Genomic DNA, 27,474 nt, shown 5'->3' on the forward strand with positions numbered 1-27,474 from the left:
TTAACTCAGTATTATCATCTCTTGGAGAGCTTCATTTTGCTTTCCTTATTTTTGTCCTCTTTACACTTAGAACTTATACAGTCATCTCTCATTTAATGTTCTTTATTGGAGCTTAGTAAATGGATTGTTAAATTAATGTTAACCAAAGAAAAGAAGTAATGTAAATAGGTATTTAAACGATACTAACTTACTCTGTGATAATGTTACATTATTCAAAGAACCAACCAGTGTGTCAAAAGTTATAATGCATTTTTACTAAACTTCATCTGACATACTGTTTACAAAGAAGCATTCTTTGTAGAAAAATTATAATTCTTATGTTTAATAACTTCAAATTAATAACAATGCAGTAGTGATTGGCATAATTTTTGAATATTTGAACTTCTTTTTAGAAGTCTTGAAAGACTATTTATTGAATAAAAGCAGAACTCAAAGGCATTTTTATCTTCACTAAGTGTTAATGTTAATTGAAAGTTTTGTTTTAAGTAAATAGTAATCTGAATCTGAGGCCACATCATGCTTGTGTCCTCAGATTCAGTTTGCTCATTTACTTCGAGCTTCACTGAAGTGTCAGAATTCTTCCTTTACTTTCCAAAACTTCCTTTGGCAAATGAATTTTTAGGCCTTTGTATGTGTTACCACATAATCTTGAACATGATAATTAATAACCAATTCCTTCACCACCTATACACCTGCCAATTAATTAGTGGCCATCCATATAGATCCAGATGCTCTTACTTCACAGCAGCTCTCCTAGTTTATTTAGTCGCATCTAGTTTATTCCTAGCACAAACCCATCTTACCTATAGCTTCCTCAGTCTCCAAAAAAGCATGTCTTCTTTTGATCAAAACACTACTTCTTGCCTGCACAGACAAACTCTTACAAACTCACTTGTGCAAACAAATGCTCTCCAGCTGCTTTTTGTACATGTTCTGTTCTCCTCTGTTAAGTTCTTTTCATAAATATTTTAATGGGTGCTGTTCCACAGAACTGGAAAACAAGTAGCTATGAGTAGCTACTGGTCAACACACATGCACATTCCAGCTCCAAACTTTTTGCACCAGCTTCTCATTTATTTATTTCATTTCATTTTATAATTCCCCCCCCTCCCAAACACCTCTGTTTTTTGGAACAGCCTTTCCCATACCATTAACTCATTATATACAACTTCTCATTCTACAAGAAGCACTTTAATAGATTCTTCCCTCTTTCTCTGTATAGATTTGCCACATATAACAGTGGTGTTAGTTATAGGTTTTGTGACCTCTCATGTATTGAGTTGTAATAAAAGACATAAATATTTTAAAATATAAAAAAGGATAGGCCAAAAATTTATCAGTTAAAAGTTTTACATCTATAAACCTAAAGTATAAACATAAGCGTAAATGATGGTAGAAACATGAAAAATATCATCTGTGTGATACCAGCTAGGTGATAACAATGCGCTGCACACCATTATACAAAATTTACCAAGTGAATTATAGTGAGCACCAGATGGATTTTGCTACACTAAAAGATGCTTGTAGTGGTAAATGATATGTATGAGAAGATTATGAAGTTCATGAAATTCTCTGTTTGCATTACTTATATACTTCTTATGGCTCAGGTTCATCCTCTATGGCATCAGTTTGTGGAGGCAGCCTAGCTTTGATGGATGCTGGAGTTCCTGTCTCAGCCCCTGCTGCTGGAGTTGCTATTGGTTTGGTTTCTAAATTTGATCCTAAAAACCCACGTGAACTTCTAGATTATCGGTTACTGAGTGATATCCTGGTAAGTTATAAATATGATTCATAGCTGATAGTTCTCCATGGTAGATAATTTCTTTTTCTCTATTTCATTAACAGGTGATAGAACTTTTAATAGAATAGCAGTTTATACAGATCTTTTTCTCATTTCATTTTTAACAGAGTTTCACAACTGTGGTTAAAATTTGAAGTATTCATATTTAAAATAGATATCTTATTTGTGTATATGACATAAAATTCCCTGTTCCATCTTCCTCTCTAAAAAGGTAGGGGGGGGGTGTAAATACAAGAGTGTCATTTTGCAGTTCTGTCAAATGTATGAATTTTGTGTTCCATTTTTGAGTTTATGCTGAGAGGGGTTAAGGAAAAATCACAAGGCTGAATTTCCAATTGGTGCAATGCCTTTAAACTTAATTCTTTTAGAAGCCAGGAAATGATTGACTCATGACAAAATAAATATAAATTTAATAAAATGAAACATAAAGGATATTTTATAATTATATAAAATTAGGTAACTTTCAAATGAATAAATATGAAACTATTTTGGATCTGTGGTCTTCTGATTACTGAAATTCAAGATCAAATTTTTATAAACACAGAAGATTAATCATTCATACACTGATTTCTTCTGTTACTAAATTTTCTTACATATTAATAAATATCATCAGCTTTAACCATCAGTCTGCTAGACTGGTGGTTAATGCTGATGATATTTCCCGTCCCTCATAGCAAAACACTACAAAGAATAATTGTTCTTTAAATTGAGTTCTTTATAATTCTTCTTTCAACTCCCATAACATTCTGAAGTTTTTTTGCAAGTGGCATATATATATATTTTTTTTCCAAATTCTTTTACCCTGATCATAAATACTGTCTTACCCGCAAGTAACCTCCAATAGGAAGTGCTGTCTGCTTAGAAATGTCCAGACACCTCTTTATCCCAACTCTTACTCTAATAGGAAAGGCATTAATATGGAGTTGTCCACTCTTTGCTGCTATAACAGCCTTCATTTGTCTGGGAAGGCTTTCCACTGGATTTTGGTATGTTACTCCAGTAATTCCATTCCATTCTTCTAGAAGAAAGGTGAAGCAGCCTGGCTTACGATTGGCATTCCAGTTCTTTTCACATGTGTTCGATGGGGGGGGGGGGGGATGAGATCATGGTTCTGTGCAGGCCAGTCAAATTGTTCAACACTCATCTCATAAAACCATTTCTTCACAGACCTTGCTCTGTGGTCAGAGACATTGTCATGTTGATATAGGAAACGGCCTCTGCCAAACTGTTGTCATAAATTTCAAAACAAAGAATTGTCATTATAGGCCACAGCATTAAAATTTCCCATTGCTGGAATCTTACCCTACCCAAACTATGATGCCTCTTCCAAACCACAGTTGGTACAACACATTCATTTAGGCAGCATTCTGCTGGTATCCACTAAATCCAGTCTCGTTCATCAGACTGCCAGATGGTGAAGAGTGATTCTTTATTCCAGAATTCAATGGCAAGCTTTACACCACCCTACTTGACTTTTGGCATTGCCTTTGCTGATGTTAGGCTTGTGTGTGAACTGCATGGCTATGGTAACCCATGTTCTTCAGTTGCTGACAGACAGTTGTAGTGCTGGCATTGCTTAGAGAGACAGTTTGGAATGCAGTAGCAAGTGTTTCAAATGAGGACAGGTGATTTTTTTTTTTGCACCACATACTTCAGCACTTGGCAGTCCTACTCAATGATTTTATGTGGCCTATCAGATTGCAGTTGTGCTTTTGTTGCTCTCAAGCATTCTCATTTCATGATAATATCACTCACAGTTGAACAGGGCAAAAATTTCATGAACTGAGTTGGTGCAGAGGTGATGTCCTATGATAATGCTATGTCAAAAGTTAGGATCAGAGCTCTTCGTATGGCCCATTTTACTGGTAATGTTTATCTGTGAAGATTGCAAGATTGTATGTTTCCTATACAAGTTTAATGAAGAGATATACAGGTATATATAGTTCTTCATCGATTACTCTACACTACTCTGCTGTTTAGTTTGACTCCTTCACTTGTTTCTGAATAATAATAATTCATTTTATCATATTACTTATGTCCTTGAGACTAGAAATCTTTGTTTTTAGCATATTTTTAAGCATTGAAATAGGTACCATTTATTAATTACTGTTAATCTGCCTGCTACAGATTTCACTTTTTCTTAAAAATTCATTTTCAGAGACACATCTTATATAATTGCAATTCCAGTTTGTGAAATTTTAAAGAAAATCCTCTAGTCTCTAATTCTGTTTTTCTTTCAGAGTGACTTAATTGCCAATAGCTGGCTTAAAATCTGCCATGATTCTTCTCATCAAGCATGTGTAAGGCAAGGATGCATGCCATCTCTGTCATCATTTATATGGATCACATTATGCAAGAAAGTGGATTTAAATCCATTGAGATATTCAGCTCAGCTTTTTACTTTATGCAGTTATCATATTCCTAATTAAATCCAGGTCATGTCTACTTGAATTGGATTTATGTAACTGCTGTAGCAGATTTGCATTAAAAATATAAAAATTAGCAATAAAAAGAAAATTATGAAAATAGTCAGGAACATTGAAATATATTGCATTCTCATTAAAAAAATTTTTTTTTAAACTTAAGCAACTTTTCAAACTTTAAAATATTTCATCTATTTAGGCATTTAATTATATTGGTAAATTAAATATTGAAATAGATAATTGAAGTAAGGTTTGTAATGTGGGGAGTCACCTTCAGTTTATCTCAGAACTCTTATATCTGCAGCAACTAAGGTGTGAAAGTTCTGAGGAAAATTACAGAGTTAAACAGATAGCATTAGTAATAGAGTCATATTACAAATGAAGATATTTGAAGAAAACTAGACATTGGTAGCATTCAAAAATTCACAGACAGATCTGGAGTGGTATAGTGACATGAATAGAATGGGAGAGAAAAGGCTAGCATAGCAGGTTTATGATGCCAAGAAAATGACCCAGAGGAAGATCAGGATCTAGGTGAATTGTTGCAATTAGTTGTGCTTTATATGTTTGAAAGGCAAGATCTGACATAATTGGACCTTACTGATTTGGAATGAAATTGTTGATAGTAATTTGATAATTCAGTTTACATGTTTTATATTAGCATATAGTATTATTATAGTATTCTCTGTAGCCTTGGATACATTCTGATAAGGTTGATAACAAATTAATATCTCAGTTTATTAAATAATTTAAGGAATTTACAACGTACACAGGATATAAATTAAATTAAACTTTAATCTATATTTCCAATATTTTGACAACGTCATGTTGCCATCTTCACAGTAACTTAAAATAAAGACACGTGTATGCAGGCACTGCACACAGTAAATGAGGACAAAGCAGGAAGCTATTCTTTCTCCTAAAAGTCCTGATGGTGCCCCCTAGTGGGTTATGTAGATATTCTTGGCCGTTGGGCTGAAAGTCTTCTGATGTAAGTCTCATGCAACCAGATTTGTTGAGGTTTGGGCTGAGGCTGATTCCATGAATAGTCTTTCAAATTTGAATTTACTACTGTGTATTACCATGGCTTTCTTCCACCGTATTCTGTGGCGTGTATCCAGAGCATGGTCTGCAAGACCAGAGTGGCTGAAACCAGATGTAGTCCTTGTGTTCTGAAATTCTGATATTTACTGTCCTGCCCGTTTGGCCAAAGTAGGACAGCTTACAGCTGCAAAGGACCCGATATACACCAGGTAGGTCTAGGGGAAGTGGTTGGTCTTTAGTGGAGCAGATAAGGGATGCCAATTTTCTGTCTGGCCTGTAACAGGAGGTCAGGTCATGTTTTTTTAGGATTTTGTTAATTTTTTCCGAGGTGCCTTGGATGTAGGGAATGGTGATGGATTTAGAGTAATCGTTTTTGTGAAGAGGTGGGTTGTGGATAATTGGTATTAGTATTTTTTGGATTTTTTTTTTTTGGGGGGGGGGGGGGTAGGCTTTGCCTGAGAAAGTGTTCAGGATGTGATTTAGTTCAGTGGTTAGGGCTTTGTCATTTGAACAGATAAGTTTAGCCCTGTTGTGTAGTGTTTTAATAACTCCATATTGTTGTGAGGGGGGGGGGGGGGGATTGTTGGTGAATGTATCTGCCTGTATGGGTGGGTTTTCTATAAACTGAGAAAACAAGGTTCCATAAGGCTGGTGGGTGACTAGTGTGTGTCAAAGAAAGGGAGGCTGTTGTTTTTCTCTTTTTCCAGGATGAACTTGATTCTGGGGTGTTGGTTGTTTAAGTGTTAGTAAGGAGAGGAGTGTATCAGAGCCATGTGGTTGGTTTTTTGGGGGACAGAGTTTAAGGCTTTCTCTTCAAAAGTCTCCATAAAAAAGTTGGCCAAGGGTGGGGAGAGTGGTGAACCCATGGCTGTCCCCCTCTATCTGTTTGTAGAATTTTCCTTGCCAAATGAAATAACCTGAGTTCATTGTGAACTGAAATAGGGCTGAGATATCGGGAGGAAATTTAGCTTGGATTAGCTCTTAAAGTTTCTTTGAGTGGGACATTTGTGAATAAGGAGGAAACGTCAAAAGTGACCAGTATGTTGGAGTGTAAGGTTTTCTATACTGGCTTTGAAGTCTACCGAGTTTTTTTATGTGTGATGTGTGTTGCCAGTATAGTGTGTGAGTGCTTTGACTGAATGTTTAGCTAATTTTTATGTGGGGGGAATCGATGCCATCTACTATGGGACGTAATGGCACATTTTCTTTATGTATTTTTGGGAGTCCATATATATGGCCGGGGGGGGGGGGTAATGGAATTAAACGGTTTTAATTTTTAGTGACTTCTACAGGCCAAGAAGTGACCTTCTTAAGGAAGCTGTGAAGTTTTCTAATTTGTGAGTTGGTGGGATTGTACTCAATAGGGAGGTAAGTAGTCCGATCTAATAGTAGAGCATTAAGCTTACCTGTGCAATCCTTTTGGTTAAGTACTACTGTGGTTACCTTTTTCTGCTTTGGTGATTACTATTTCTTTGTTTTTTCTACAATTCCTGCAGAGATTTATATTCCTTATTGGATATGTTGGTTTTTTTTGGTGGTCTTGCTTTGGTGAGAACACAAGCTACATCCAGTCTAATATCGTTAGCGACGTGGTTTGGAAGATGGCAGATCCCACGTTCAATTTGGATCATTATATCCTCGGCCAGTAATTTTCTGGGAGCAATAGCAAAGTTGTGGCCACGTGAGAGACTGTTGAGTGCCTCAGGCTTCAAATTAACTGAAGAAAGGTTGACTACAGTGTCAGTAGGAAGTTTTGGTTTGGAGGTCATGTCCTTTTTTAATTTGTCAAATTTCTTGATATGTCGACCTTGTGCTTTTTTAAATTCTTTATCCGTAGCAGTGCACGAGATGTCGTATAAAATTGACCAAAGCTCATGGTTTAACTTGCTGGAAAGCTCTTTTTCGAGTCCCTGAATAGCTAAGTTTGCCTCAGCTAGGAGAAAACAGATGGCGGCGATTTGTTCTCGCTTGGCTGGCGTGGTTATAAATTCGGAGAGCCTTTTGAGAAAATAAACAGTGCTTGAATTTAACACAATTTGGGATGACCTGACTATCCCGGCAGCGTTTTAGGAAGGTCAGGCGGATCAGTTGACTTGATAGCTTCAGCTTCATTTTACCGTAATGGCAGGCCTTGCGTGCGATGGAATCTCCGTGGACGATAGTAATTCTCATAGAAAGGCTTAGATGTTGGTTAAATATGCTTATTAAATAATTTAAGGAATTTACAATGTACACAGGATATGAATTAAATTAAACTTTAATCTATATTTCCAATATTTTGGCAACGTCACGTTGCCAAAATATTGGATGCCATCTTCACAGGAATTTAAAATAAAGTCACGTGCACGCAGGTACTACACACAGTAAATGAGAATGAAGCAGGAAGCTATTGTTTCTCCTAAAAGTCCTGATGGTGCGCCCCCCCCCCCCCCCCCCCCTAGCGGGCTCTGTAGGTATTCTTGGCTGTTGGGCTGAAAGGTCTTGTGATATAAGTCTCCCAAAAATTACCAAAATCCTAAAAAAAAAATTACTTGACATTGTGTTACAGACCATATAGAAAATTTGCGTCCTTTATCCGCTCCACTAAAGACCGACCACTTCCCCTAGACCTACCTGATGTTTACCAGGTCCCTTGCAGCTGTAAGTTGTCCTACTTTGTCCAAACAGGCAGGACAGCGAATATCAAAATTTTAGAACACAAGGACTACATCCGGTTTTCACCAGTACAGCCACTCTGGTCTGGCAGACCATGCTCTGGATACACGCCACAGTAATACACCGTAGTAAATTCAAATTTGAAAGACTATTCATAGAATCAGCCTCAGCTCTAAGAAACAAGCAATCAAACCTCAACAAATTTGGTTGCTTGAGATTGCCGCAAATTTGGGAGACTTACATCAGAAGACTTTCAGCCCAATGGCCCGTTGTATTTGCAATTTTTGCTGTGTGACTTTTGAACATCAAATTCCTATCCACCATAATTCCATGATCCCTACCCTCATCAATTCTTGTGGCATAATCCCATCAGTATAATATGCTGTTGGATATCTCATCACATCAAACTGCATAACTTCACACTTACTAACATTGAACTGATAGACATTATCATTTGCCCACATTTCCAGCCTATTTAAATCATTCTGTAAGTGCTGTATATCAGTACCATCCCTGATTCTCTTGCATAATAGTTGCATCATCAGCAAATATTTAAACGTCTCCTGTCAGAGCCTTCCCAATATTAATATAGAGATAGAACAATGATAGTTCAAGAAGTGATCTCTTGGGTGTAACGCTGGTCACCTTAAATCTAGCAGATTAACCCCCCCCTGTAAAATATCTCTTTTCTTAACTTTATCTTATTCTGGCTTGCTTATCTGTGATCTTACTTAAACTTATTCTTGCTCCCCTTTTTCTGCTGTTAGTTAGACCTCGTGTTGTAAGTCTATCTAACGTGACACTCCCTGCGCAATCGCACAATGTCAATTAAGAAATTTATTTATTCATAACGACTGTGCCATTTAATTGATCTTTTTATGTTTGAAAGTCATGGCGAGAAGATGACAAAAGTTAAGTTAATACCTCTATACAATATCTTTATATGCAAGTCGTGGCTCGTTACTATATTCTTTTCCCACAGGCTCGTTAATATTTTCGGGATAGTGCATTGGCTAAGGAATGAGAACCAGGTAGTTACAAAACAAAAACATATTTATTATCAAACTAAAAGATGTGATACAGAGCACATAAAAGTTAATTAAAGATTAACTTAATCAAAAGCACTTTAACACACAAATTTACTTGCTATCTGAGCAACAGAAACTATATTGCTTTCACTATCAGAAAAACCCTGGTTTGCCTTGATATAAAAGTGTCTTCTATGACACAACTCGGCTTACAAGTATGCATAAGTATTCCATGAGGGATTACATTCAACTTTCTTCCAATATATTCAAAACTTAAAAGACACTAATTCAGACACTATGACAATCAACCTGTGAATTAGACATACTTAACAATACATAATTTTCCGTTATTTCACATTCACTTTTCCCGCTAGTTAACAAGTAACCCCTCTCAATCCTTTACGATTTCAAGTTACATACACATAACATACTGCAACAAATTAATGGCTTACTTGCTAACGATCTCAAGAGGAAAGTCCGACGTACATTCCATTATACACGTTGGAACTGGAACGTCCTTCGTCCGGTCGATTCTCGAGAACTTTTCTTCGTCAGACATGCTAGGGGTTCTGCCATAGCTACTGGGAGCCTAGAGCGAGCTGGCAGCGGTGAACATCGGGCGACGACAGCGGGAAAACAATTCTCCTGGATTGCGAGAAGGAGCTCCCACAGACCTCGTAGGTGAAGAGCCAAGGACCAAAAAGCCCAGAACCATGTGCTGCATTGCCTTTTATTCCTTTTTCCTTCCTTTGTTCTTAAGTAAGAGTATTCCCGGATTAGCCAGAAGTAATGAACGATTTGACGTCATTGCTGGCCGCTTTTACAAACAAGTCCAAAGTGCAGGTGCATTCTAACAGTAATTTATTCTTTTATATTACAACTAAGTGCATTTTTTTCTTATAATTTCAGACAAAAAAATTGTAAAATATTTAGCAAAAATTCTCTAAAAAAATAATTTCTCGCAAGATTTTACACCCCCCTTCCCCCATCTATCATATGTCACTTTCTGATACCTGTCTATCAATTAACCAATTAGCCAAGTCAGTAGTATATATTCCAATCCCCATATTTGCTACTTTATGAAACAGCCTTTTATATGGTATCCTATCAAAAGTCTTAGCAAAATCCAACAGTGTCATAGTGTATCCATTCCCTTTATTCAACTTAGCTGTAACATTATTATAAAATAAGAGCGAATTGCTCAAACATGCCCTCTCTTTAGTAAAAACTCATTCTCTTCCTTGCAAAGTATAGCTTGTTTATCAACCCATATCTGTATGTGAGCTCTTATTAACTTTTCTAAAATCTTTACAGACACTTCAGAGTTATTGTATCTAACTAATGATACTAATATATCATTAGTTAGATACAATGGTTATTGTACCACCCTTGTGCAATGGGATTATCATACATTCTTTCCATTACTGTGGGATCTTTCCTGAACTGAGACTCTGATTATACAAACATGTCAAGGGCCTAGCAAGTTTAGTTGAACGTTCCTTTAGCACATGTGCTGATATTCCACATGTCCCTATTGCTGAATTGTTATCCAAGATATGCAACAGCTCTCCAACTTCCTTTTCATCCAATGTAGTGGGAGCAGCATATTCTGTGTTATATATACTAGATTGATAGATCTTGGCAGACTGAGCCCTCATTTGTTGAACAGTTGTACCTGATTCTGACATAAGGGTACTGTCTGCATTCAGTAAAGTTAGTGTTCCACTTTCTTCTTTTTACTTGCAGCATAATGAAATTCTTCTGTGTTATCTTAAGCCTGCACAGCCAATTTCTTTTCATACTTTGACTTAGCTTGCCATATAATACTCATAATGTTTCTACTACTTCAATAAGTTACCTGCTGAGTTGTATGGCATATAGCTTGCTTGCTTGGAATCAAGGGAAATAAAACTGAAAATGGACTGATAGGTTAGATTCTCTCTCTCTCTTTCTCTCTCTCCAGTTGTTGTTTCAGTACCCTTTATACAGACTGTAGACAGGCAGTTAAAAAAATTAATTTCTCATGGCAGAGAGAGAAAGAGAAGGAAAATTTAATTATAAAATCAGGTTTAATTTAATTTAATTACAAGATCAAGTTTAATTAAAATCAAGCTTGTAATTTAATATTGGCAGTCGAATCACAGAAAGGAAACTATTCCTACTGGGTCCTACATAGGACATTGTCATCTTAATAGCTTTTTTTTTTTTTTTAATTGAGAACCCATCTCTGTATGAGTATTGTAACTTTTATCCAGTCATATCCTGATATCACAATTTTCAGGATTGACATTTGTCCTTTATTCACTTTGATTACTCTGGCTGAGCCATATATTATTATTATTATTATTACGGGTGACTCCAGGGAGTTCTTAGACTCATCGAGGGAGGTCCTAAACATCATGTCCACACAACTATTTGACATTCTCACAGTATCTATCATACCTTGCCTTGAACTCACTCGCTGTCATAGCACCCACAACAGACTCTGGCTGCTTATTCCACTCATTCACCACTCTCTAAGTAAAGAACCCAGCTCTAACACCCTTGCTAACCACACTCTTGCCCAGCTTCCATAGATGTCCCCTAGTTCTCCCACCACCACCAGTCCTGATCTCAAAAATATCCTCTGAATTAATCCTATAGAAACCCTTCAGCAATTGGATTGTCTCAATCATATTTCCCCTTTTCTGCCTATCAACCAATTTCTGCAACCCACAAATCTTCAACCTGTTCTCATAAGGTTCATTCCATAGACCTGCTATTATCTTGGTCACTCGCCTCTGGATCCTCTCCACCTCCTCCCCATCAAGAAGAAACCTAGGTGACCAAATCTGGGCACAATAGTCAAGATGAGGTCTTATCAAGGCTCAGTACAGAGGAACAATAACTTGCTTGTCTCTGCTCGTCAAAGTATTTTTCAACAACCAGGTGAGTTGATGAGCTGATTTAGCCACTTTTGCAATATGCCCCCCCCCCCCCCCTAAACTTCATCTCCCTTTCCACCAACACTCCCATGTCCCTGGCCTCATGAATCTCCTGGAGTACAGTTCCACCAATATGATATACTGCTGCTAATCTTTTCACCCCAAAATGCATAACCTTACATTTTGTCACATTAAATTGACATCCATTCTCCTTAGCCCAGAACTCCAATCTATCCAAATCATCCTGCAAGATTTTGACATCTTCTGCATTCACTATTGCCCTACCCAACTTTGCATCATCAGCGAACAAATGAACTGTTCCTCTTAGATCCTTCCCTATATCGTTAATGAACAAATTAAACAGCAGTGGTCCAAGAACAGAACCCTGCGGCACACCACTAGTCACAGGCTGTCTTTTGGACTCTACTCCTGAATACGCTACTCTCTGATATCTCTCCATCAACCACCCACCTATCCATCTCACCAACCCTATATCCATTTCCATATGTTGCAGTTTACGGATTAGAATTCCATGTGGTATTCTGTCAAAGGCCTTAGCCAGGTCCAGCAGTATCACTGTAAACCGATTACCCTTATCCAGTTCAGCCGTCACTGTGTTATAAAACGTGAGCAAGTTACTGAGGCATGATCTACCCTTCACAAAGCCATGCTGTCCCCCATACAGTATCTCATTTTCATCAATCCATTCCTGTATTTTTCCCTTGACTACTTTCTCCAAGACCTTGACAACGACTCCCAATGTGCTGATCAGTCGGTAATTTGCAACCGTAGTCTTGGATCCTCCTTATGCAGTGGAACTATTTTCCCCTCTTTCCACACCTTCGGGACTAAACCAGACCTGAGACTCAGATTAAACAACATGGTCAAGGGCACTGATAATTCTTTAGTCGCTTCACGTAAGACCCGTTCCGGTATACCATCCAATCCCACAGATGTATTCACATTAAAGTTCTGTAATAGACTATTCCCTCCACTTCATTCATCAGAATTCCTGTATAAACTAATGGTTCCTTAATTCTTTCAATGTCACCACCTGGATGATATACTCTTGCAAAGTGCTCGCTCAGTAATTCCACTATATCAACTGATTTAGTGACCTCCCTACCATCGGCATTCCTTAAAATCATTCTACCGTGTACAGTTTTTCTTTTATTTGCAGCATATTGAAAGAACTGTTTGGGATTCTCTTTAGCTTGCATAGCTAGTTTCTTTTCATAATCCGCTTTTGCTTTTTTTACCACACTCATTACCCTTCTGGCCTGCGCTTTATGCTGTTTGTGTGCCTGCAGGTCACCCCTTTCTTTAAATTCCCTCCACAGTTGTTTCTTTTTTTGCAGCTCAAGCTTAATGGTGTTATTCATCCATTTAACCCCTACTTGTTTTACTATTCAGATCCTAGGTATACAATCAGCCAGAACCTTCCTGTAAATGCTCCTTGACCACTTCCCATGCTCTATCGACATCCAGCCCTTGCTGTTTTACATGCCATGGCACTGAACCAAGTAATCTCCTAAGCTTGTCATACTTGCCAGCACGGTAATTCCACATATACCCTGTCTTAATCGAAAATTCCACGCCTTTAGCCACCTCCCGGGTCAAGCCCTTATGATCACGCTTACCAATAGGTGACAACATGGTCACATGCAGATTTCCTCTCTCTTTCTGACATAACAGGGTGCATGAAATTTTAAATTTTTTTAAATGTCAGATTAATATATTTATAGACAGAAGTATTTATTTTTTATACCAGTTGAATTTTACCATAGGTACTTTCAAAACCACTAACATGGTGCAGTATGGACTCAGTAGCCCATATGCCAATGAAATCCAAACTAACCATTCCTCCTTTAATGCAGTCTCATGGCCCAGACACATTAGATGCATTTTTAATGCATTTAATTACCTGCCTCCAAAAAAACTCAAGACTAAGAAATGAAATCATTCTCTGCTGTTTTCATTATATATTTTCCAAATGTATGACTGCTATTTTATGTATAGAAAATATATATAGAGAAGGTTTATATGGGATGCCTAGGCTGACTGACATAAACTGTAATACCATTACCCAGCAGTATCTTTAAAACAGCTTTAACACAGGACTAATGGACTGTTTATTTCAATGATACAACATTTTTTACTGAAATCAATGTATGCCACACTTTTTTTATCCGATGGCTACAACTCCAATAAAATAGGTGACATATGCACCCCTTCCCAAAAAAAAAAAAAAAAAATAGCACCAAAATTAACTCTGATTCTTGACACACCTATGGGTGTATAAAAGTTATTACATGCTGTGTGTATTTGTTGTGTTATTTTAATAAGTTATTGGTTTTTAAAGTTGGAAGGAGAATATATAAAGTGCTACTTGAATGTGGAGTCATTGGATGGTAATGTATCAGTGAATGAGGGCGGAATGCAGGAACGCAAGTAAAAGAATGACTGCTTATCTTATAGCTAATAAAGATAAGCTTAAGATACAAGAGTAGTGAGTGAACAGAAAAAAGTTCTGAAAAAGGGAGCAAGCGATCTTGTGAAAGAAGACAATGATGATAGTGTGAATTAAACCCAGGTAGACTGAAGGTAAGACAGAACAAATCTGGTATAATAGTAATGAATAACACAGTAGATACTGGTAAGGTAGAAAGAGGAAAGAGTGAGAGACGAGAATAGCAGAGAAACAAAGACTGAATAGTAGAAATTATTATTAGAAATTAAGGGATCTTAGAAATGAATGAATTGGTGAGGTTGAGAAATGAATTAAGAAGGGTGTAAAGTGACATAGGACATTTAGAGAAGAGATAGGTTTTTGAAAGTGTAAAAAGGCAGGCTCCAGTGGAAGAGGAGTCATTGATGACTGCATTGGTTGGCTGAGTGGTTAGCATATCCACTCTTCAGCCAAAAGGCTGCTGGTTCAAATTCTGCCACGGGCATGGATGTTTGTGATTGTTTGAAAATATTAGTGGTCAGTAGATGGCATTGACGTAGATGATGAAGTTCGCTGTAGTTGGTGGATTGAGCAGTGGAGACAGAGAGTTGTAAGAGTAGTTGCCCTTCCTCGGTGAGTCTTTGAACTCCTTGGAGGTGTCATGTAATAATGGAAAGGTACAAAATCTATAATAGAATGCAAGAAATCTTATGGTTGAAGATGTGAAAATGATGTGTTTGAGAGGAGAGAGAGAGAGATGATAAGAAAAGTGGCAGGTTGTGGAGAGGAAAGGAAGTGTAAAAGAGTTGAGTAGAAACAAATGATCTGTATAACAGTGTGAATTCTCCCTCTCAGGGGGAATTTTGAGTGACAAAATTTGAGAGACAAGCCTTGAGTGTGTGTGTGTGTGATATGTGAGATAAATAAGAAGATTGGAGAGATGTTTACTGGGGATGGTTTGCATTTGAATAGGAGCACTGTGAAGCTGGAATTAGCTGTGGAGAAAAGAATTGTGTACGTGCACATGCACACAGGCAGGGGAAACAAAAATTAGATGGTGGGACTATGAGTGAAAACTGTCAGGATCAATGTTATCTCACACTGTGATGTGACGGAATGAACGATAAGAATCCAAGAATGTCTTTCTTCAGAGCAACATAGTCAAAGGGCTTATCAAATGAGACGATGGGGAATTGTAGGAAGGAAAGGAGACTGACCATGGGCATGCCACTATGCAATGCGTATGCACCAATGCAAGGAGTAGTAGGAATAAGGAGACTTTGTATCTTTGATAAAAATTACTCTGCAAATTGTTAGTGTCGTTGGGACATGGTTGACAGAGGATGATATACTGACAGGAATAGAATTATAGTTATATCATTTTTTGAAAAGACAGAAAGGATTGGGGGGGGGGGGTTACTGAGGTGAGCAAGAATTTTAGATATTTAGTCAGGTTGGAAAATGTATAGGGAGAAGATTCTGAAATGTTTAGGTAGATGAGACTGGCAAGTGACAGGGAGGTGATAATAATAGGCAGCTTTAACTGTGGAAGCAAGAAATAATGGGTGAGTAAGGAGATCGAATTCCTTGGGCTGTTTTGAGATAACTATAACTTGTAGGTGAAGCAACACATAGGGCACTAGAGTTGGATTTAACAGTATCATATCCTACAGTGATAATAGAAAATATCACCACGATACCACCAGTTGGGGATTGTGATCATGTGGTTTTGATGTGAGAAGTGGCTGGGTGGGCAAGATTCAGTGAACAAAAGAGTTATATAGAGCAGGAGCCTGTGAAATACATCAACAAACTACTTATTGAACACTTCCATTGGGTCTTCTGTGGATGTGACCTGTGCATCATCTTCATAAAATCAGTTTTCCATATTCATCCTTTCTTCTACTAGCTATAACTGTAGAATTTTCCTGGATTTGCTTTGCTGCCTCCTCCAATCTTTTTTTTTTCATGTCAGGAAGCTCTGGGTATGATGTTATTTACAGGTAGATTTGATAAATGTACTTTGACCAGAAAAGATGGAGTGAGATTTATTATATTGAAAGGACTTCCAGCAGGTAGATGTGATGAAGGATCTTGGTAGATAAGGAGCTGAAGTTGCTGGGACACATTGCTAAAGTTGTAAAAGTGTTACCCAGAAAATTGCTATTATAATTCAATTCAAATAAGTGATAGTTCCATTTCATGCACTAATCAAGCCACATTTTGATCTCTGTGCACAGCTCTGGTCACCTGGATATCTAACAATGTGGAAACATTTGTGTGTGCAGAAATGAGTGACAAAGACTGACTCTGGAATTCTAGTATATGGATAGATTAAGAGAGTGTGGTGTTGCAGATCTTGGTAGAGAGGAGGTGATATGATTGAGACACATAAATTGGTGAAAGAAGCCTATCAGATAGATATAGGAAATTATTCACAGGATAATAGTGGCAGAACAAGAGGTCATCCCTGAAAACTTCATAAAGGCCATATGAGTAAGGAAGTGTAAAGGAAATTTTTTTTTCACGGTGAGTGAATGGATTGCTTTGCCAAATTAAGTAATACTCCATTTGTGGTCCGTAACTGCTTTTTGATGCCTCCTGCAGTGAATTTTCTGACTTGATGGAAGCTGGGAAAATAATGCTACTAATATTTTGTTGTATGCTAATGCTCTCTAAAATAACTGGTACTTTCATCTCCATTTCAGGTACTTTCATATTTAATTTTGTTTATGTAATATCAAAAATTAATAGGACTTAAAAAAAAAAATAATAATATATATATATATATATATATATATATATGTCCTAAACAATAACCACTACCATTAATGATCCCTTCCTAATTCTTAGCATAAAAGTATGGCTCTCAAATATGCAACATATTTGTTTGAAATTTTCAGGGAATTGAAGATTATCTGGGAGACATGGATTTCAAACTTGCAGGGACAAAGAAAGGAGTAACTGCATTACAGGTAAAGCTGAAACTAAAAATATGAACTTTATGAATAATGCTTCACTTTTTTATATAAAAAAATAATGTAAAGGATTACATTGCACAAGGCCAAGAGTGTTACTAAACTCCTAGTGAAAAACTCTCAACTGAAACACCTACTATAATTATTACAGAGAAGCAAACTTATCATCATTCATTTTTCTGAAGACAAAAAAAAAAAAAATTCTTATCCAATGGATTTACTTTTGTCATTATGGCTAAAGTTTAGAATGCAATAAAAAGACTCCCATAGTAAGGGGCATCTGTTTCTTTAGAAGTTTGCCTAAGGAAAAAAAATGAAAATATTCTTTTTTTCATAAAAATGATTTTAATGGCAAACCACTGATATGCAAAACATTATTGAATACAGCAAAATAAATATAAATAATGTGAACCTACTACTATTATAGAGTGTCACCTACATAGTACTAGAAGAGAATTGCACCTAGTAGTCACATAAAAAGAAACAAATATTTGTTTAACAAATTGTTCACCTGAAGTAAAAGAGAAATTATTCTCTAAATGGTCTGTAATATCTAGAATTTAAGAAAAAGATTTTATTCCATTTAGGTACTTATTCCCATTTATGTAATTATTTGTTATAATTATGTGAAGAAATATACGTACTAATAGTTTGTTAATATTGTCCGTTGATATATGAACTTTCACATTTCGTTTCTCGTCTGGAGGCACAAAGTTAATTCCCATATGTTGCACTCTGTCTGTTTTTTCATAATGATCGCTATGATGGCATCGTAGAAAGAAAGAAAGAAAGAACAATAAAGAAATAAAGAATTTCAAATGTGGATGAATGTTTGCGTAAATTAATTAAAAAATTGACGAGCATTTTACTGATAATTAATTTAAATGCATTGAGATTAAGTGCTGTTTCTGAATTATATTAAGTTGTATGCTCGAATGAATAAAAATTCTAATTTTTATAAACCTGAAAGAGTTATTAAACTGCAACAAGGTTTTTTGACATTCAGTGTATATTCCATTATTGGAATGTGGTTATTATTTTCTATATTGAATTAAGTAGAAACTAAAATTCTGTCTTGAAAAAGATAAATTTTGCCCAGATTCAAATTAAAATCACATTTCATAAAGCATAGAATTAAAGAACATGATATTTAGTATCGAAAAATTATTAAAAATTAAGGTTAGTAAATATCTGATAACATTTTATAGCCAAATAGCAAATGTTTGCTGTGAAACTTACAAGGTTCAAGAGCATATAAATTTTAGCACACAGGTTATCTTGGTATTGGGACTATAAATTAAAAATGCCAAGAAGTTATATTCCTGGTTTCATCCTCTATCCAAATGTAAACAAACAAAGTTTGCATGTGAAGTCACTTTACAACTGGGTTACTTGTATATAGTACCCCATAATGCAATGCATATATCCTTACAGACATGTATAATACTATGCATTATGGGAAGGGCAACTATCCAGACTGTTTTAGACCTTTATTGAAGTTTCGTCAATAGAAATTGACTTCACGACTGGGCTACTTGTATATAGAGGCTAATAACTTTGCATCAATTGCCTTGGTATAAGGGTGCAAGCGTAAGCAAACTTTGTTTGCTTACACTTGAGTAAAGGATGAAACCAAGAATATAACTTCTTGGCATCTTTAATTTATAGTATAACCAAGTGGAAAATTTTTCACATCTATCTCTAATCCAGAGTATTTTAGTAATAAGATTTGACACATTTTGTCTACTTGTATATGAAAATATGACTTTTGCATTACTTCAATCTTGGTATCACGGATTAGTGTGGTTTTCTGTAAATACTGCAAATCACAGGGTTGGGTAGTCATGATTGAGACTAGATAACTGCATTCTTTTAGGTTTCACTATTCTACTATTGGAGGTGTTTCGTGAATCTTGCATGGCACTGTCTCCAACCCAGCTTGAATTCCTAGTCTCCTCCTCTGCACATAATGTGTATGAGGTCAATGGCCATGTAGGTCCCGCCTGCAAAGAGGACCAGTGGTGAATATTTGGTTTCTAGGGAGGTAGGTAATTTGTGCTGAGCTAAGTAAGATCACGACATCACCTTCCCCACACACACACACACCATATCACTACAACACGTCTTGATTTCTGCTAGTAGACTTCCCGAGTCTACATGATTATGCTGGCAGGTTCCCGGACCTGTGGGATTTCACTTGTGACTAATCGCACTGTCAAATCATGAGCGAGATTGATCCAGACACCTTCATAGAGTCACTTGACAAAAGGCTGGTGCTCAGCTATTTAAAAAAGCTTCTACAAAAGTTCGAGCTTGAGTGGCTCAGCTTCCTCAATTTATACACTTTGTCCGGAGATGATGATGATGGCGACGAAGACACCGACCAAATGGAGGAGAAACTAGATTTGGTGGGTCTCTCTGCTGTCAGGGTAGCAGAGAGACCCACCCAAATACAGATACAGAGCCACCCAAAGTCATCGGAATGGAAGAAGTCCCATCTCTGATTTCTCTGCCTCCCCTAAAGAGAAGTGCTCCCGATATTTCCCTGAGAGAAACAAAGATGAACATCTTTAAGGTCCACCATGACTAAACTTCAATACCATACACTTCAGCAGAGAATATGATGATGGTGTTAAGATCCAGCCCTCCACCATTATTGATTGCAGAAAATTGACAAAAAGCATTAGACTCCAGTGATAGGCAATACCATGCCTTCTCCCTTGGCTCGGAGAAGAATCTGAAAGTAGGTGTTTCAGAGGACATAACTATAAATGAAATAACTGCTAATCTCTGCTAATAACCAGGATCTGCCATCTATTAAAGTCAGCAGAATGATTAGAGCTGATGAGAGAATGCTTACAAAAGCATTTATGAGTTAAAATCAGTGTGTGGGCTCCAGATTACCCCAGAACCTCTGAGAAAAAGGGCTTCAACTGGGCAGTGCCACAACTGTCAGAGGTTTGGTCATGCTCAGAATTATGTAGAGCGGAGCACAGGTGCCTGAAATGCGGTGAGAGCCACCCCCACTAACACCTGCACCAAGCCAAAAACCACCCCTGCTAGGTGTACTAACTGCAGTTGCCCTCACCATACCAACTATAGAGGATGCACTCATCACCCAAAGAATAGACGTGCTGAGCCAAATAAACAATCTACCCCTTTAGCTAGAATGAGATCTCCAGATGCTCATCTACCACAATCTGAGACTTCCAAGAGATTAAATTCTCATCAACAGTCAAGGACATATGCTGAAGTGGCCTGCTCAAAGAAGACAACACAGGAGCAGAATCAGCCAGTAGCACATTTAAATGTAACATCTATCATCACTGCCTCTCTGGCAAATATGTTACAAGATTACAGCAAATCCAACCCTTCATTGAGCTCAACAAAAAGATTCCTACACAAAACTCAAAATATTGTCACTGCACTCATCGATGAACAGAATTAAATTCTCTCCAGACTCTGTAGATCATTTCGTGGAATGCGAAAGCTACAAAGCTCTCCTAAAAACATCTACACACCCCAATGAACTGGTTCAGCAAGCTGTAGACTTTGATGAAACAGATCTATTCAAACACGAAAGACCAAAAGCCATATTAATTTCCATCAGTGATGCATAAACTCCATGCCCTTTCAGGGCGAGCAGACAGCTCATAAATTTCTTCCCTCACTGTATTCCTATCAGATAGTGGAGAATATAAAAAACATTAGCTTCACTCGTGGAATCAGTAGTGTTCTGCGTTATGTTTAGTATCACTTCTGGGTCTGGCTCTCATTGATGGTAGCTTGCTTCCCGGGGAATAGAGAGGTTCTGCTCGGGGGCTTGTTTTTGCCTGTCACTGGGTGGAACCACTGCTGAGTTTTCTGTCCTAAATCACTCCAGGACAGGAAATTGACAGATGCAGTAGTTAGGTCAACTTATACCTTTTCCATGTACCATTTATCACTCCCTTATACAAACTTCGTCCTTATCTCTGGATAAGGGTAGCCAGCGAGAAGACAGTGAAGAGGTTGTATTTTTTTTTAAAGTTTTGCTATTTTTTGAGATATGCCGTGAACATATGGAATGGTGATAGTATTATTATTAAAGTCCTGAAGATAAGACTCGGGGAAGAATTAGGTGTTTTGCTGATTCTGTAGAAACTGGCAATTAGATAGGAAGGTGTGATATTACAAGGGTGATCTGAAAAGTTCTCGGCCTCGACCATAGATGGCAACACATGATTTTTCTTTTTTTCTAGGTTGGTACATCTGCCATAAGCATCCATGTGAAATTCTATCAATTAGTTTGTTTTATACAGCTGTCTGAAGCAAAAGTGTTGTCTGTATCCCTTGAAATGGATAAAATTGAGTATTGTGTGGTTATAAAATTAATGGCAAAAGAAATTCATTCGAAGTTCATAAAAGTTAATAGGCACTCTTCTCCTTCATTGTTGACAATTAAGAAATGGGCTGCCGAGTTTAAACGTGGCTGTACCAGCCTTTAAGATGATCGTTTTGGTTGTCCAAAAAGTGTAACAACACCAGAAATTATTGATCAAGTGGATGCATGGTATTGGATGACCGGTTAGTCAAAGTGCTTGAAATTGCTGAGACTATGCATTTTAAAAGAACGTGTAGGATATATTTTTCATGAAGAATTGCAAATGAAAAAGCTTCATGCAAGATGGGTGCCGAGCTTGCTCACAGCAGATCAAAAACGCACTCGAATGAAAATCTCTGAACAGTGCTTGGAACATTTTAATATGATTTTGTGCATAGATTTATTACTATGGATGAAATTTGGATTCACCATTATACCAGAATCCAAACAGCAGTCAAAACAGTGGACAGAAACCGGTTGTTCAGCACCAAAGAAGACAAAGTCGGTTCCATCAGCAGGAAAGGTCATGGCATCGGTGTTTTGGGATGCTAAAGGCATTTTGTTTATTAAGTATCTTGAAAAGGGTAAATCAATAACCTGGGAATATTATTCCGATCTTTTAACCAGACTAGACGAAAAAATTCATAAGAAAAGACCCACTTTGCAGAAGAAAAAAAATCATCTTTCATCAGGACAATGCACCTGCCTACAAAGGTGTTTTGGCAATGGGAAAATTAAGGGATTTTCTCTATGAATTGTTGGAATATCCACCCTATTCCCCAGATTTGGCTCCCTCCGACTTCTATCTCTTCCCAAAACTAAAACTCTTCCTCGTTGGTCAGCGTTTTTCTTCTAATCAAGAGGGAGGTGATTGCAGCTGTAGAGGGGTATTTTGCAGATCTTACTGAGAACCACTATAGCAGTGGTTCTCAAAGGGTGTGTCCTAGAAGATTTCCGGGTGTGCCCTGTGGTGTTCCAGAGAAATATGTGTCCAGATATAAAAATAAATAAAGTTACTCTATTATACCTTTTCATTACGGATATACCACTCTTTTTGTCAACACATCATTATTATGTTAATTAACAGCAGTTTTTCTTGCAAAGAATATGGTTTATTCTTGTTGTGTATATTACTTATTTTAAAAGTGTTGGAAGTGGATGTTATGTGCATATTACTTATTTTCAGATAAATACACCCGAATAAAATGGATAGATTTCTCAAAAAAGAAGCGTGATATTGAAGAATCAGATTCTGGAAGTGAGCAAAAGTTAAGTGCAAAAGTATAATGACTGTTTCTGATAAAGCTCAAATCGCTTCTTATCAAGTCTCAGAACTGATAGCAAAAAATATGAAAGCTCATACTTTAGGTGAGTCACTTATTTTGTCTGCATGCAAAAAAAATGGTCATGACAATGCTAGGAAATGAAGCAGCAATGAAAATAAGAGATTCCTCTGTCCAATGATACAGTTCACAGGCGTATTATAGAAATGTCTTCTGATATCGAGAAAAATGTATGCAGTAATAAACTTCAGTATTCAAATTTTGCATTGCAAGTTGATGAGTCAACAGACATTACTAACAAGGCACAACTCTTAGCATTCGTCCGTTTTTATTAATGAAGATCAAATAGTAAATCAGTTTCTTTTTTGCAAAGAATTAAGTGTGTCTACAAAAGGTGAGGACGTTTTTAACATTTTAAATAGCTATCTTGATAAATGGCAGTTAAGGAAGTCGTGTGTAGGAATTTGTACAGATGGAGCCCCTTCCATGGTAGGCTGTGTTAAGAGCCTTACATCTTTTGTAAAAAAACAAAATGAGAATGTTATCGTAACTCACTGCTTTCTTCATAGGGAGGCCTTGATGGCACAAACATTGGGAGAAAAATTAAGAGAAGTGTTAGATCAAGTTGTTCAGATGGTAAACTTTATTAAAACAAGACCTGTCAAATCGCGTTTATTTGAAAAGCTCCGAAAAGATAAACGCGATATGGATTCACAACACAGATGGCTGCTTTTACACACTGAGGTGAGGTGGCTGTCAAGGGGGAAAGTACTTACCCATGTACACAAGCTACGACAAGAACTTCTTACGTTTTTTGAAGAGATGAAACAATTACATTTTTGTAACCTCCTTCGGTGCGAATTTTGGATTGCCAGGTTACAGTATTTAGCCGATATATTTCAGCAGCTCAATATTTTGAATACTAGCATGCAAGAGAAAGAAGAAAATATTCTCACATCCACTGACAAAATGAAAGCTTTTCAGAGAAAACTACAGATTTGGAAAAGAAAAGCTGTTGAAGGTAATTTGGAAATGTTTCCATTGGTAAGTAACACTTGCATAAATGAAACACTTCCAATAATAGTTGAACAATTAACAAGTTTAGAAGAAAAATTGAGTTCTTATTTTTCATCACTTAACACTGAACAATATGATTGGATTAGAAACCCATTTATAGAAACTTCAAGTGATTTTGGTTTAACATTAACAGAAGAAGAAGAACTGGCAGCTATATCCACTGATCGTGGATTGATGATTAAACATAAGGAATTGTCTCTTGAAGCCTTTTGGATTTCTATAAAAGAAGAATGTGTCAATATCTAAAAAAGCTTTGAACATTTTACTACAATTTTCAACATCATATTTATGTGAATTAGGATTTTCTACCCTCACCACAATTAAGTGTAAAAAGAGAGGAACTCTTCAATGTATTGACGAGGAAATGAGAGTTTGCCTTTCAAATATATGTCCAAACATTGAAGCAATCGCTAGGACACATCAAACTCATGTTTCTCATAAACACAAGAATGAATAAACTTAAAGTGTGTTTCATTTTATTTTTTTTTTATTGCATTATTTTTTTTCTGTAATATTTGACCTAATTATTATAACATATTTCTCAGAAATTTGTATATAGTGCGCCTACAATTATTTGTAGGATTTTAAATGTGCCCTGACTTCCGAAAGTTTGAGAACCACTGCACTACAGGGATAGGATAATGGTGATGGAGCATTGCTAGAATAAATATATTAGTCTTAAGGGAGATTATGTTGAAAAATAAAAATCATTTTGAAATTAGAAATTTGTTTTTTCAATGTTAGGCCGAGAACCTTTCAGACCACTCTCAGTTCTGCTGAAAGAGGGCCTCAATCTAACTATTGTTAGTTTCCTTTTCCATTAAAATGGATTCTTGGATGTTTGAAGGAGGAAATAGTCTTAAGGTGTCTGGACCATGAGGCCCAATGAAATACACATTATATATGTATCTTAACAGCTAAAAGGTGAAAGTTATGACTCCATCCCTCTTAAGTGTTCTATTTTGACAGATAGAAGGTTTAAGTTGGACTGTGTTTGGCCTCATAGCCCAGACACGTTAGACTATTTCCTCCTTCACCCCATTAGTTAACATCCAAGAATCCAGTTTATGATAGAAAAGAAGGAAACTAGCAGTAGGCCTAGCCTTCCTAAACAGACCTCAATAACACCATCCTAATGGTAACATTTTCACAGTGTACAGACAACTCACTCAAACAGGCAGATATGTTCACAAAATTTCCCATCATTCCCCTTTTCAACAGTATGGTGTTACAAAACTCCAACCAATAGCACAAACACTTTGTTCTAATGAAATCTGCCATGCAGCACCTTGCTATCATATGGCTGTAGTTTCTACAAAATCAACAAAATAATTCATCCTTCCTCCCAATCCTTGATCTTCTCTTTAGAAGGGCTTTAGTAATGCTGTCATCATTTTATAAGTCTGAGGCACATCTGGGAAAGAAGAAAAAAAAAAAAAGGCACAAATTTAGAAAGAAAAAAAAGAGATGGCCTCTGCACTGTCTTTGAGTCTCACTTGAAACTTCCTAGCCTTTAACCCTAAGAACCAACTCCTTCCTTGTTCTTGTGGCCTACTGAAGATAGATCAGCTACCATCCACATGGAAGAATATAAAAATTGCATCTGCTTTTTATGTTCTGCTAGGACTGACCATATAGTCAGTCCTAGCAGAACATGCTTTAGATATTAGTAACTCACAAAATCAAACTGGAGGGAGGGGGGGGGGGTTGCTATGCTACATTACAGCAGGTTACTCCCTGCTTGTTAGAACCTGCAGCTACCCTTTAAAACCAGCCATAATATCTGAATAAGTGTATGTGGATGCATTAAACTTTCCAAAATATGGCAAATATTAATTATCAGAGATCTCATATTACGAGGCCTCTCACAGGTGTCCAGATATTGTGCCCTACTTAGTTATGACTAGTGTTTTATCTGTTGAGCTTCACTTAGTTTTGTGTTCTCTTTGTGTGTGTGTATAATACTCTCTGAAGATATCTCCATTACTGAGATGAAATATTGGAAGAATTAAACAATGGGCTTAATCCTTTCCTACCAATGTTTTACTCCATTAATCTTCCAACATGAGCTCCACCCAGCACTTAAGCCTTAATGTGTAATGATATATTGCAGGGTTTCTCAACCTATGGTACGCGTACCACTGGTGGTACGTGAGCCACTGCCTTTCTGGTACATCTAATATCTTGAATTAAATATAGTGGTATGCCACTGGAAAAGGTTGAGAACCCCTGATATATTGTATTAGTTAAGCTCTTTCTATGATTAGTTTCTTCAGAACTTTATTCATACCTGGTTACTACAGATATGAGGAACTCAGAGACTTATGTTAGCAAAAAACCAAAGATTGTTTGCTTCATTTATGTGGTTCACTTAACTGAAGTTAGTAAATTAGCAACTAACATGTTATCTTCATTGTTGGCCTAACACATAATGTGCTTCATATCCCATCTCATATCTTTCAGGCTGAAGATTTTGATCAAGATTACATGTTGATAATTGAGTTGATGTTTATTGCATCGAGTTAGAAAGTTCATCATCTTCATAGTTTTTATTGTTAAATATTTCCTTTCTAAGAAACTGTACCTCAATTCAAATAACATTGTGTTTTTCTTTAATGATATGAAAAGTCAATCTTAATATATGTGCTCTACTTTCCTCAACATATTTTTAGCTTCTAATCATGAAAGGTTGTAAACTTATAGTACATTAGTACTATAGGTAAATGGACTAAGGATTCTTTTATTTTTATTAATCTTACCTTTGTTTTGTATTTTTTTAATTTATTTTTTATATAATCCAGAGAGCTTGCTAAAGAACCAAGCATGTAACATTTTCAAACCACTTCAGGCCCCCAGTAAGCAGGGTGGTGGTCTTACACCAGATGATGAAATTCATCTTCTACCTAAAAGCAATCATATACTTCCTTGCCCTTAGCAGAATTTGTACTTGGAGCCTGTTGGTTGGGGGAGCAGATACGCCAACCGCTTGGTCAACTAGTGAAATAGGTTCCAAAATGTGTTTTGCATGTTAAATTTTTTCAGGATGGCCATAGTGATTTCTGTTATTGGAACAACATATACTACTTGATCATCATCATCATGATGCGTATCAAGGATTTAGGCCTAGCATGGCCTGTTCTGGCCTTAGAAGTCATCGTTTAAGAGGATATCTTGGTTTTCTTTTTCCTAATGGCTTGTACTTTAAGGCTTGTTTTGGTAATCTTTTTGTTTTCATTCTTTGAACGTGTTCCATCCATTTATGTTTATATTTTTTAATTTTTTCTACTTGAAATACTACTTGATGCTTTAGTTATATTGGTTGCACAACCAAATTGTGAGAAATTACTGCAATTGAAACACATAATAGACATCTAGAAAAAAATAGCTTATAAGTCAAGATTGGCATGCATGAAAATTCAGAGCTGTGGAGATGATATTCACTTCACCTC

At 36.7% G+C, this 27,474-nt stretch overlaps 1 protein-coding gene across 1 annotated transcript in view; it reads left to right on the forward strand.

Annotated features, from left to right (window-relative positions):
• PNPase (polyribonucleotide nucleotidyltransferase 1) overlaps nucleotides 1-27,474 on the forward strand; it is a 440,058-nt gene that overhangs the window by 283,668 nt on the left and 128,916 nt on the right. Inside the window, exons 15-16 of the mRNA XM_090395838.1 lie at nucleotides 1,608-1,771; nucleotides 17,228-17,299. Coding sequence (XP_090251964.1) covers nucleotides 1,608-1,771; nucleotides 17,228-17,299 — 236 coding nt within the window. The remainder of the gene's footprint in view (nucleotides 1-1,607; nucleotides 1,772-17,227; nucleotides 17,300-27,474) is intronic.

Source organism: Typopeltis vanoorti, chromosome 7 (genome assembly GCF_054136105.1).
Source record: "Typopeltis vanoorti isolate ZY-2024b chromosome 7, IOZ_Tvanoo_1.0, whole genome shotgun sequence".
Classification (NCBI taxonomy): Eukaryota; Metazoa; Arthropoda; class Arachnida; order Uropygi; family Thelyphonidae; genus Typopeltis; species Typopeltis vanoorti.